General features: G+C 51.5%; 2 protein-coding genes across 2 annotated transcripts; both read right to left on the bottom strand.

The window, feature by feature from the left end:
• Positions 1-6,230: 6,230 nt before the first annotated feature.
• On the bottom strand, positions 6,231-7,459 carry B0T23DRAFT_436801 (uncharacterized protein; the record flags this gene model as incomplete). The annotated part of the gene is made up of 5 exons (XM_062840589.1): positions 6,231-6,592; positions 6,685-6,824; positions 6,901-7,008; positions 7,074-7,099; positions 7,164-7,459. The coding sequence occupies 5 exons, from the start codon at positions 7,457-7,459 to the stop codon at positions 6,395-6,397; spliced, it is 768 nt and encodes a 255-aa protein (XP_062687943.1). The 3' UTR covers positions 6,231-6,394.
• A 463-nt stretch (positions 7,460-7,922) lies between these two features.
• B0T23DRAFT_433217 (uncharacterized protein) lies at positions 7,923-9,362 on the bottom strand (the record flags this gene model as incomplete). The annotated part of the gene is made up of 5 exons (XM_062840422.1): positions 7,923-7,959; positions 8,016-8,132; positions 8,182-8,338; positions 8,438-8,592; positions 9,316-9,362. The coding sequence occupies 5 exons, from the start codon at positions 9,360-9,362 to the stop codon at positions 7,923-7,925; spliced, it is 513 nt and encodes a 170-aa protein (XP_062687942.1).
• Positions 9,363-13,465: the final 4,103 nt, after the last annotated feature.

Below are 13,465 nucleotides of genomic sequence, written 5' to 3'. Positions count from 1 at the left end.
GGTCCCACGGCGTTCCCGAAAAGGCCTCGCGATTTATGACCAAGCTGTCAACTTGAAGCTCCTCACAAGTTCGTGACCAGACTCGGTCTCTCCCCACCGCCTGCGTGTTCACCTTTCAGCTAGTCCAGCAACCCTCGACCAAAAGACGTCGAGCATTACCCGATAGAGTATGGCAGCTTCACCTTAGCGTCGACCCACACCAGCGTTCAGTGTCTCCGTAGCAGCCAGAACGGGGACCTTTTTGCTTGTCATTGTCGACGTCTTTCTCCCTTTGCTTCTTCTTCTTCACTTTGTCTCGTCACTCATTATTGTCCACAAAAAAGCTTTAATCATCCCAGCGTTGGATCCCGCCCGTTATGCAATTAAATTGCAAAACTCTAAATTGAGAGATTACTCGCATCACCACCTTCCACTCGACCCAGAGGCGGTACATATGCGCAATGCTGATCGTCAACTTGGCAAGCGGGAAGAGAGTTGCCGATGCTACTTGGAACCACTTGGCCAAAATGAGGTATCCGGCTTGGCGGGGACTTGTGCTCGTGGTCTGGAGGAGGTTGAAGAGGTTGAATACCTTGCCTAATTTGACATGCACGATGCGATGAAACACGTCCAGTCCACAGGGTAACCCTCCATTTTCATGTTGACAGCTTCACATCCATACGGGCTTGCATTTCGACATCAATGGATCAAAAAGAAACTGACTGATGGTCACCATTACGCATCTGAGAGCTGTGCCTTCAGCACCGTGCAGAGACCGATGGCTGCTGGTCTGGCTGCGCCAGTCACCTACATTGAATGTACACCGTTCGTTCGTTAGCCGAGCATGTGCATCAAAGTCAAACATCACCAACTTTAACGGTCGGATATCGTTCCAACCCTTTTTCCCCCCCGCATATCGTGTCTGCAAACCGATTCGTCCTGTCCTCTACAACTCCCCGACGCATGCCCGTTCCACGACGTACACTGATTTCCAATGGACAACAGCCTTGGCGTACTCATCGTATGATGGCGCCAAAGCGTCTCAGTGTCTCATCGTCCGAGGAGAAACAAGTGCTTGTCTGCGCGAATATCAGAATCAGTGAATTTGCCTCATCACATGTCTAATCAAAAAAACCCTCTCATCTCCATCACCACGCCTTACTATTCCTACCTTACCTAGTACCCTTACACAGCTGTACTGTGTACAAACACAACACCTTCCACCTGCCTATTTGGTAGAGCTGGCTGGGTACTTCCCCCTCCCCCCTCCATCCCCCCCATCCCATCCCAGCTCACACACACACACACACACACACACACACTCATCCACTCACGTATTCCCAAAGAATCCATCCCTGCCGCCGATCCCTCCAACTGATCCCCTTCCCCCCTTTCATACCTGGAGGATCAATCATATCATATCATCTTCATGCGACCCAAACCTGCAGTCCAGGATTGACGATTTGATTGCCTGTCCATGACATGTAACCGAAAGCTACCTCGCCTTACACACCCACGAGCCGAGCTACCGTGGTCGGTCGGTCGTCGTATGCAAGTGACACATCCCTCCGCGCCCGCGGTTGGTGACCATGAACTTGTCCTTGTCCATCCATTCTCTAGTTCCATGTCCCGCCTTGGAGGTGATTGGACCGATCAGAATCAAACTATCGGAAACAGCCGGGACGTTGTCCGGGGCCGGTGTCCGGCATGCTTTTACCGTAGGTGTGTACATAGGTATTGACCTAATTCTACGTACTGTATCTACCTACCTCAACACTCACTTGCTCGTCCACCGCATCGCCGTTGACTTGACAATATGGCCTGCTCATTGATGTCCACTGCTACGAGGTGGAGTGCCCGCACTGACGGCCATCCGGGGAAGAAGAGGATGAATCCGGGGATACCTACCTACCTACCTACCTACCTAGAGGTACTTACCTACCTACCTACCTTACCTACTAACCTACTGACTATGTGCCCAGCCCAGTGCCACATGGCTTAGGTTCGTACTGTCAGCTGCGAATTGAATGGGTCGGTGTTGAATAAGACATGGAAAGCTAGGTAGGTGTGCAACCGCCTCACCATCAACACTTGACCTCCACTCTTGCTCCTTCTCTGTTCAAGTCGCTGCCAGGCACTGTCTCACTTCAGGCATCAAATCTTTGACATTTTTTATTCTCATACGCAAGGCATGGAACATGCCGGCAGACCTACTTGCTAGGTAAGGTAGCATACCCTGACCCATTTCCCATGTCGTCCGTCCGGGTCTGGTTCTGGTCAAGTCTCAAGCCACCCCCGCTTATTGAGTGTGGTGGTCGTGGTGGTGGTCTCACTTTTTAGGTACACTAGACTTGAAAACCCCCGTTACTTACCCGTCGTGCTCATTCCGGTCTCCTGCTCCTTGCCTGGGCAATCCATGTACCATGTTCTCCTCCTATTTTGTTATGTCGTCGTCGGTGAACGCCAGGTCTAGAAGCGAACCTCAATTGTTGTCGCTTAGACTAGGCACATCTAGGTACCTACCTACCTCTACACAGAATGTGAACTCTTTGATAGGTAGATAAGTCTGAACAGACATAGATATAATGGATGGAACGTGCACCTACCTACGCTCCCCTACCTCTCCCTCTCACTCTCGGGCTGTCTATCTATTTGTCTTTCTATTGCTCTTCATGACTTGTCGGCTAAATAACCTACCAACTCTCTGTACAGGTATGCTATACCCTCACAAGTACCTATACACCTCTACACCTCTAAATGGATAAAAGCTTACAAACCTTTTCCTTCCCTTGACACGCCGACCATACAAAAAAAAAAAAAAAAACAAGCATCAGCCAGCCCACAGGAATCCATATTTCCTGTACCACAGCTACAGGCAGTTCAATACGTACCCAAGGTTAGTAGCTTCACCAGGCAGTCAATCCTAACACTGAAGAGATCCCAACCGAATTAACCGAACCTTCCTTTTTATACCTACCCATACATGCAAACTGATCTAGGGTACAATACTACCCCCGTCCCGACGATCCGCGGAGGGGTAGCTCCTACCGAGGAACCTTACTCTCGTTAGAGGTACTGATCGTATCCCATCCCTTCCCCCCCCCCCCCCCCCCCCCCCCGCCTCCAAGGCACGACATACCTAAAAGGGAAGGCGGTCGGTAGATTTCCATCAATACCTACCTAGGTACCCAGGTAGGCTGAGGGATTCTTCCCTCTTCTTCCCTTGTTAGGTATCGTTGTCCAGATGTGCAAGGGGTGTGGATGCAAATCGGGGCGCGCGAGAGAAATAGGCGAAACATTACCTACCTCTACATAGTGGATGATACATGGATGGTTGTGATTGAGGTTGATTTGTGTAAAGTGTGTGTACCTGTATGGTGTAGTGTGCTGGTAAGGAGAACGATTAGGTAGGTAGCGAAGGTTAAAGGATGGATGGTTTAAGGATGGATGGATGTTCGGGTGGGTAGGGTACCTCCAGTCCCTCTTCTACTACCTAGAGGTAGGTATGTAGAGGTACCTAACACTTGATATAATCAATCTAGGCGCAAGGTCGAATTTCCCCTTTCATGTTGGATCCAAGGGAGATAACAGAGAGAGAGAGTGTGTATACAGCAAAGGGAAGAGACCGAAACAGGAATAATGGATGTGAGAAACGAGACTATACCAGTATACCTACCTCTAGGTCGCCGGCTTCACATGTTTAGGTAGGTGTACTTGACGTACTAGAAGCCTTACCCCTAGTCCCCTACCTACCTACTCACCTTACCTACCTACCTTAGCAGCTTTGAGACCTGTTAGGGTACTGACTCTTACCTACACGGTGATAGAGACCCTTTAAAAAGTTCGGTAGAGGTACCTACCCTACCTACCTAGCTTTGAGACATCTTGTCAATTGACTTGTCCCGGTGTTTTGACATCCCTTCCCTTGCATGTTTACAGCCAGCCCTAGGTAGGTAGCTTCCATCCCGCGAGGCTCCTCCAATGCAGCAAGACAGACAGCGTCGATTTCCATGTCTCGCCCAGTACCTCTATGTACCTAGGTACTTCGCGGATCTCCGTATGCATTGAAATGATGATCACTACCTAGCTAAGCGCCTGCGTGGACGGCACACTACCTAGGTAGGTAGACAAAGGTCGTAGGGGTCTTGCAAACCTAGGTCGTCACCGGGCACACATGGAACGCAAGGCCACCTTGACGGACGGGCGGCAAATTGGGAATGTGCGAGAGTGCGAAATTTGCTGTAGCGGCGCAGGGCGTGCAGTCAGTTTCGGCGGGCGGGGAAGAGGATCGTTGTTGACATTGTCGATTCGTTTGGCGGAGGTGTGGGTGGCTTTGGAGGGTCGTGTATGTGGCGGTGGGCGTGTGGTCCAGTCCTGGGTTGGTGGTTGCGATGGATGGTGATGGTGAACTGCACGCACGGTGAATTGCCGTCTGGTCTGGTGGTGATGGAGTTTTGAACTCGAAGAACAACAACAGAAAAAAAACACAATGATGTGAAATTCTGGAAGGGTAGGTACCTACCTACCTACCTACCTCTCAGCTGCCCGGGTTCACGGGAAGGTTCAATCCCAGGCTGCTGTCGAGTCGAGTTCATTCGTCTACCTAGAGGTAGCCGCGCAATGAAGGCAACAAGCCGGAGCACGAAACAAAAAGACCAAGTACGTACCTCCCGCCCCCAAGCACCCAGACCCAGACCCCTTCCCTCGTGCTTTATGTATCAGGTCTTCGTACCCCATACCAATAAATACCTAAACAGAAGCGCGGTTGGCGTAGTGGTCAACGCGTACACACCGAAAACACCACTTGTGCGAAGGGTGTGAGTTCAATGCCAACCCGAGCACGCAAAGTTCGAACTGGGGAGGGTAGTGGCGCACCAAAATCACAGACAAAAGTGGCACGGTAGTGTAAGAACCCGGGTTCGAATCCCGGACCGCGCATTTCTTTTTCTTGTCGAGTTTTTGGTGAAGCTGGTGTTGAAGGTGGTACCTACCTAGGTATTGTTCTTTTTGGAGGCGGGGGAGGGGGGGCCTGTGGTCGTGTTTACGATGGTGGTTGTGCTTGATGACGACGAGTCCTTGAACCAGTGCGGAAATAGCAGGCAGGGTATTTCTTGGGATGGGATATATTGGTCTCTCTTTTCTACAGCTTCCCGCTGCTTCAAACGAGATTTACTAACACTTCAAACCTCTAGAGGTACGTCTGCCGGTTCCAAATCTCCCAAGATCATCACGAGCAGTATATTCCCAGTTCGCCTGATTCAAGTCATTATCCCATGCAGTCAATTGGATTACGTGTTGCTGCATTTGCCTCAGTGAATCGATTCAGCTTGCTTTCAGCACGTTCTCTACCTCTATTGATGAGCTTTGTAAGGCTAAAACTGGAAACGTCTTTGCTTGTGCTAGAGGTAGGTAGGTAGAGGTATTCAACATCTTGACCCGTCGTTAGTAGAGGTAGGTATTCTCATTGCTCATCTAATTGGAACCAAAGTATCTCCAATTCCAATGCTCCACCGGATCACTTACCTTTAGTGATTGACATCTCTATAGAGATATTCACGTCCTTGATGTTCCATCACACACAAACCTCTTAGCTACCTCTACATTCAAAATTTACATAATTGATTCTGCGGGATCGAAGTAGCCCCCTCCGACGTCGTTGTTAGAGGTAGTTCATGTGGTCCGCGAGTCTCTAGTAGGGATTTTTTGTTCCAGTCGTAGCCAGCGAGTAAGGCTTCCGAGTTGAGGTCCACACCCGCTGCGACTTGCGAGGTCCATGGCCGGGTGAAGAATAGGCAAGCGAGAGATGAGACATTACGTAGCTGCGTGATAGACTGGTGGTGGGATACCTACCTAGAGGTAGGTAAAGGTAGGTAGGTGGCGATATCGAAGAAGAATGTTGAAATTAAGTCGAATCCTATTAACTGCCAGTTGAGGGACTGCTGCTGCTTGAAGATGAATTTCATGAGCCATGGTAGCCATCGGACAGAGTGGAGGGTACACCTACTGCTGGGCAACCCTACAAGCTCTAGCTTTCCTCTTCTTGTTCTCACCGAAGTTAGGTACCTCTAGACAGTATAAGGGCTAAGAACTATGACGCGTGAGCTCACATGGATGACATGTCGGCGAGCTCTCTCAAAGTTAGGTATAAGGTGATGTCCTTGAGCTAGACTCGGAAACACAATACTTGTCGAAGTGAACGTGATCAACATTGGCACAATGCGGGAACAGTGGCAGAATGGTGGTGAGACTACCTCTAGTATGAACTTGTGGACTGAGGTGGTGAAGAAGAACAAGAAGACAAAGGCAACACCTCTACATACAAGACCATGTGCAATCCACAAGCTCTTCGCACAACCCCCAAAACAGCACTCTTATTCCACAATTCCGCATTCCTTCATTCTCAAAGCCCTTACTTCTATCCTTCTCTCCTGCCCTCCTCCTCGAGCATCTCGCCCCTGAGGTCTCTCGACGATCTTGGCACCATTGCCAATGGCGGGGTTGTGGCTAGCGGTGACCACAACTCCCATCCACCGATGGTCTGGGAGTTGAGCTTGCGGCTGCGCAGAGCCGCCAGCAAGCCGTTGTGGAAGCATGACGGCGGTGTCCCAAACCCCTAGCAACAGGAAGCTGTTTCGTCCTTCGCCCGAGTCGGCAACTCGAGCTTCTTTGGAGCTCGGGTCAATGCCCAAGGTCTTCAGATGTAACCCATCTGGGAGCCGTAGCCGGCAGGTGACTGGGCTTGAGGGCCGCGGTGCCCCCAACGGGTTCTGCGGGAACAAGGTCATTCTGAGTGGTGTAAGGAGTCAAGTTGCCGACATAGCAGGTTGTCTGCCAGGCATGCGCGGCTTCGTAGAGCATTTTGTGGGGGCAAGGTCTCTTGTGAGGCATGGCTGAGGTCTGGGCTCCGCAGTGATGTAGGACCTGTAGTCTGAGGCTGTGTGTTCGATGCCGCACCGCTACTAGAAGAAGAGTGATATGTTGAGGTCTTCTTCTGGTGGCGGAAGTTACCTTGCTGGCCTGGGTAAGAGTCTGTTTTATGTGTTAGCAGCTGCGCGTCAAGCACGTAGAGGTGTGAACCAGGAAAAGGAACTTACTGCCATAGTTGTTGGAGCGACAACTCCTACCCCAGGCGCGCAATGTGGTGGCCTTTGGAAGGTGCAATGGTGGCCTGGGTAGGTACCTACTGGCGGGGTATTTGAGTAAGCATTATGGTCAGGCGGCCGACGAGAACGCTGTTGGGTGTGCTCATGAACTGGCCGGGGAGAGCGAGAGCGTAAAAGATTGCTTTCATGGCGAAAGAGTCGTCATTAGGGAAAGAGATCTCCAGAGGAGCGGAAGCAGCACAGTTGTCCCCAGAGGGCGGCGAAAGGACTTCCTCTTTGAAGAAGCCGGAGTGATCGTGGAAAGTGAAGAAGACTGGCTTCTTGTCCTTTCCATCTCCACAATCTCCTGAGTGTCCTCGACAACGGACCCGCTGCATGGCGTTGCGAGCATCATCCGGGCTTCTTGTCGTCGCTAATAGGGACGTCCTTCTTGGGCCAAGCAAATTTGATCCTTCCGAAGCATGGTGGTGCCACTGGCGGTGTCTTCTTCTTGTCAATAACCTGGTCAGGGCAGTGTCATTGTCCTCGCAGGATGTGGTTTGCAAAATGTTCTGGGCGAACCCACAGGCTCGTGAAGCAAGATGATTGAGGGGGATGAGGGTTTTGACTGGCGCATCTCGCCGCCTTCGAGTACCCCATAAGCGCTGAGGGGTAGACTCTGTGGATGACTAGCCGATGGCCAAACTTATCTACATGCCGCCGGGGATATGGCCGAGGCAACTGCAGCGAGATTTCGTCCGCGGGGGCTGGACTCGTGGCCGTTAGGTGGCCAGCGAAGCCTTGGGTTTGGAATTCGACACCCCGGCGTCAGAGAAGGCGGTTTGAATGTTCAGTTTGGAGCTATGGCAGGTCGTTGGCCTTGAAGAATTTCTTCTCCCTAATTCAAAGTGTCAGCGTCCGCTCAGCTTCAGCCTTCAGAGAGTGTGAACTTACTCCTGGCCGTCCATGTTGGCGATGGCATTCTCGGCACCAGCGTCACAGCCGTTGGTCCAAACTTGCAAGGGCCTGTTGTCCACTTGGCCCAAGTCCAAGATATTAGGCTTGACATCCCTGGGGCAGCGCCTGGCTGTTAGCAGCCACTGTTGCCAGTGTATCCAACCTCGCCGCAGGAGTGACAGGGTGGCCGTAGCTGCTGGTGGCTGGTACCGTCCATGGCGCCAGTGGCCGAATGTCATTGATTTCGGCATCAGCATCGTTGGTGTAGCTGACGAAGTCGAAGCCCCTCCCTCGGTATGCCATCGAGCCAAGGGAGGAGCCTCATGACGCCATGGACGGTGTGAACTAAGAGCATGTTAGTACCTAGGGTAGGTATCCTGAATGCGAGCTGATTGAAGCGGTAGTGCCATGCCACTTACGGACAATGGGGATCCCGTAGGCGGGGGTAATGGAGCGGATGTAGTGAGTCGGCTTCTTCGCCAGCCGCGTCCGCGCGAGCGGAAGCATCATTCCCCGGGCGTCGGCACCCGCATCGGGCTGCTCACGAGGAGTTGCGGTGACCGAGGAAGCCAGACTGTAATGAGATATCTCAGTTCTGAGCGGCTTCTGAGTCGAAGTCTTGAGGTATCAGGGAAGGCAGGGTGACGGAATCGTGTATGACTTCGGTGAGTGAATGGAGGCGCGTTGTTCCTGTTGTTGGGGCATGAAGCAAGGTACCTAGGAAACTGAATACCATACCAACCGTTGGGAGAGTGGCGATGAAGGTGAGTCTGGTTTAACTCATGATGGTGGACATGAGAGAAAAAGGAAGAGGGAAGATGAGGAGGAGGGGAAGAGGGACGAGAAGTAGAGGTGAGTGGCAGAAGTTTTACCTTGTACTGACCTCCGGTCTCGTAACTGATGGGAACGAGAAGATGAGCGGGGTAGATTCCAATAAGGAATCACTTCTGTCTGAGTGAAACGAACGGGAGAGTCTGGTGGTCATGAGCAAGGGCTGGACCGTCAACACAGCTCAATACTAGTACCCATGACCTTCAAAGATCTGCAGGCTACCGATGGGAGCCACTGGACACTCCTAGCCTGTGGAATACATGCTGGAGCAGCTGGCAAGCCGTAGACAGAGCCTCAACAAACACTCGCACCAACCAGGCAACCGCCACCAGCCCACCAGGTGACCAGTCAAAGTGAAATGTACCTCTATCTCTACGTACCTCGTCTCCTTCCCCTCTACCCCTCCATCCCTCCTTCCATCTAACCCTCCCGTCCTCATACCCCTCGATCCCTTCTCCCCTCATACCGCTCCTTCTTCCCATCCCTCCTTCCATAGTAGTCGAAGTCATCCATCAGGCCTTGGCGTGGCGAGTGGATGTCTGCTTCATTCGCTGTTCTTGGTTGCCCGTGATTGTGGTGGCAATGATGATGAGGACGGGAAAGGGGTATATGCCCGTTGAGTGTCCCGTTACGTCGTAAGTATCCATCAGCTCCGCTGTGAGACGCGCCTTCCGTTGAGACTTGGTCTATGTCTTCCTTCGACAGGGCAGCAAGAAATTCGGCAATTCGTGTTCTGAGCATTGGGGCTTTCTCAGAGATGCAGTGTAGAGGTATTGCACACTCTGCTGACGGATTGCGCTCTTGTTTGGTAACTGCTGCCGTAAGATGTAGATAGAGGCATCTTTCACTTGTCAAGTGTGTGGTATGCCTGGGGCTATTTGGTGGCTGGGGCTCGTACCTGCAAAATTTGGTGATGCGGAAAAAATCCATGAAGCAATGGTGTTGGCCGAGACTCTAACGGGCACATTTACTTGGCCTTTTCTGGTGTAGACAATGTCCTTTCCAAAGGCAACGCTTCCACCTCTAGGCTTCCTTCTATTCATGTCGACGGACGTTTCCCCGAAGCCCATGTTGCCTCCGTCGACATTCCAGTATTGACACATCGATCGAAACACCACGGTTGAGTGTCATGGTTCCGTAAACGGAGAAACAACCTCTATTTGTGAAGATATTGATGGGAGATCATGGTGACGGTTGTATGTTGAAGATCTCGAAGCCCAGAGGGGAGTGTCTCGTTGAGAATGCAGTGTGGTATCATGTTTACAGGTAGAGATCGTGGAGTTGCAAAGTCACATATTGACACAGACATCCTTCAGCTGAGCAATCTGGAACTCCCCGTGACTGTTCATGCAACTGGTGTTGTGTTCTATGTACAAGCATCACCATACATCATGCATCATGCACCGTTGAAGCAGCCCTCCTCGGCTCGTCCTCATGATAATTCCCAATACAACCTCGCGTTGAATCCTTCGTAACATTTGTCAAGCCTTGACCGGCTTCCAGGACAGCGGGTGCTTTCTATCAACGGGACCATCCTACAATGATTTTTGCAACCAGATGCTTGATCGCATGCCGACGACGTAGGTCCTTCGAGAAGACATCAATCATTGCCATTCCATGTCGGAAGCGGGGACGGTCGTCCTTCTCCTCTTGTGCCATGATTGCTTCAATTTCTCTTCTTGTGCAGAAGTTAGACGTCTGTCTAATCGAAGCCAGTTCCCGTTGTCTCTCTTCCAGATTTCTGCAGCGAGCACCGGCAAAAGGGCCGATCGAGGTCGAGCGGCCTCGGTGGCGCGCGAAGCTTGCCACAAGGTAACTTTGGCCTTGCCGTTGTCTGGAAACACAAATTGTCAGCCTCTTCCATTGGCACAGGTAGAGAGGAGAGCCACTACAAGCGGCAAAGCATAAAGAGAATGAAATGAAAGTCAACGCACCTCTACTCTGTCAAGGTGACAACGAGTGATATGACTGGGCGCAGGCTGGAACAGGCTGGGAGGAGTGTTAGGGGCCGGGCTTTTTGGCCTTGCTGGCCGGCTTCTGCGAGGCCGAAGCACCGAAGACGCCTCTGGCGGCGCCGGGAAAGCGACAAGTGGGCTGAAGCCCAGGTAGGGTTGACTGGAATCAGGGGGTCAGTTGCCTACCTTCATCGAAGCGCGAAGCAGTTCAAGACGCAAGCAAACATGGGGAGGGGTGAAGACACTGTAAAATTGGGTGTCCAAGGATGGCTTTGACAAAGAAAAAATAGCACTTACATTGTCGGATACAGCCAAAGTTGCTGTTGAGCGCTGTTGCTTCTCTTGCTGTTGTGGTGCGTTGGTTTTGAATGAGGATGAGGGTGATGGTGATGGTGGGTGATGGTGTGTGATGGTGGGAGAGTGGGAGATGGAGGCCACAGGAAAGAACAAGAACACCAAGAGAAGATCAAGACGCGGGGTATTAGAGAACCCAACTCGCTTTAATACTGGGCCTCGTGTGCTGTGTGCTCGTAGAGTGACCAACGGTCTTACCAAATCCAGCCAGCCAGCCTTCCCAGCAGCCAACCGCTCGCAGAAGGCAATTTGGAAAGACTCTCACGGAAGGAGCCCAGCAGAAGCAGGCAACAACCGAGTCCCGTCCTCAGAGTCTCCCCCACCCCCCCATCAGGAAGAGGTACGTACCCGGTACCCCCAGTGTCCCCCTCCCTCTGCCTTGGGGTACATGTATTAGGTCCTTGTGTCCCTTTTCCAACAACAGACAACAGTCCGGTTGGCGTAGTGGTTTAACGCGTGCACTTCAGAACTTTGTGCTGAGGGCCAAGGCACCCCGAGGACGCACGTTCGAACGGGGGAGCGGTCTGGCAAACCGCAGTACAAACCAATGTGGTGCAAAACCTGGGTTCGAATCCCAGACCGGGCAATTCTTTTTTTTTTCTATCTTTTTTCCATAGTCATTCTGTATTAGTGCTTTGCTTTTTGCTTTGGTCATGGTCTTGAAGTTGTACGTACATTGTTCTGCCATATTTCCGGCTCCTGTTCCGGCTAGCAGGCTGGGGCTTCCCGTGTGTCCGTTTCACCTTTTTTCTCTTTTGCAGGGAGCACATCAAGTGTCAAGGGCGACACTTGTAGCGATATTTCGGTATAGGCTTCAGATACATATAGCGATGAGCAAATGTTTCAGTATAGGAGAAGAGGACGATGGTTACGAGAAAAGCGAGATTATTTGCCTTTAGGGCAGGTATACCTCTCGATGTCAGAAGCAACTCGGCCAAAACTCGGCCAGGCAGTGGAAGCATGCCCCTGTGCTTGACAGGGCTTCTCTTGGGTCACAAGAGGTATTATAGCACATTCTCCCACTCGTCTCCTTCCTCCTCGAAACGTTCGCGCTAGTTGTCATCTGACCATAGCCACAACCCACATGGAATAGTCCTACAAGATATTGTCCCAAATGGCAGGCCTCATCAAGACAAGTGAAGGCGTCAAAGGGATCTTGGAACGTATTGGATCTGTTTCTCCGTCTACCTAGCAAGCGGTATACGTAACTTCAAGGTAGACAGCCATGTTGAACTCATTCAAGAGGATTCCACTTTGCTCGCATCTTGATACTTCCTGTTTGAATTTGTTTTCTCGGTACCAACCTAGAGATAAATATCAACTTCACATCCCTCGTGCTTGTTGTGAGAGAAGTTGTAGTCTATCGCCCAAATCGCATTTGCACCCACCAAAGAAAGGAAGCGCTTTAGAACACCAACTCAACCCCAGCTCTGTCCGGTTCATCGACGACCATGTCAAGGACAAACCCATCCACTACTTCATCGGTGCGAAATAAGCGAGCAAGGACACTCGAACGGTCGAGATGGAGAAGTTGGCCGAACCTCGGGCGTGGAAGTCCGTCACTCCTTCATCGCATTCGCAATTGGAAAGTTTCCGATCAGTGAATCACTTAATGAGGGACGTTAACAGATGGCAAGTGGAAAGGAGTGTTCTGAATTAGATATAGACCAGTGTCTCCCGAGGCTTTGTTCATGCAGGCCAACTCCCTTCCTGGAACTGACTCCGCCGCCCTTCAACCCATTCTGAAAACACTGGTGCAAAAGATCCCACAAGCTTCCTCAGTCCAGTCCTTTCATCACCAGTCGTACGTTGTGCGCATTAAATTCAATGCCAAAGTGCTTGGTTCGAGCAAAGTCGCCATGCTTGCTATGTGCTCCTCGTGGACCTTATCAAGGCGGAACATAGGTGAACCCCGTAGAACCAGTGTGAGCCTGTATATATCTCTTCAGATCCCAGTGGGCGGCCAAGCTTCCCAATTGCCTTCATCAACTCCATCGGTGGGGCTCCATGCCGTCGACGGGTTGTCCCATTGTTCCACTTCCATGGGAAGCGCTCGACGGCGGAGAATCAACTTGAGGAGGTACCTAACGACGTTCGGCGGAGCTGTGATTGGGGAGAGGATCTAGTTAGCAAGTGTTGTAGCGTACCTAGGTACCTCTACCTAACATGAAGTAGGTAGAGGTAGTTGGGAGGGAAACAAGGCTTTCGCCGTGCCCAAGTTGCTCTCTCCTGCGCTTGCGGCCGCGACGATTTGCACTTTGAAAGTAGGTTGCGACCGCAAGGGGCTGGGGAAACTGGAATGCATCG

Source organism: Neurospora hispaniola (genome assembly GCF_033458365.1).
Source record: "Neurospora hispaniola strain FGSC 10403 chromosome Unknown B0T23scaffold_12, whole genome shotgun sequence".
NCBI classification, from domain to species: Eukaryota; Fungi; Ascomycota; class Sordariomycetes; order Sordariales; family Sordariaceae; genus Neurospora; species Neurospora hispaniola.
This window is presented reverse-complemented; position numbering and strand designations above follow the sequence as displayed.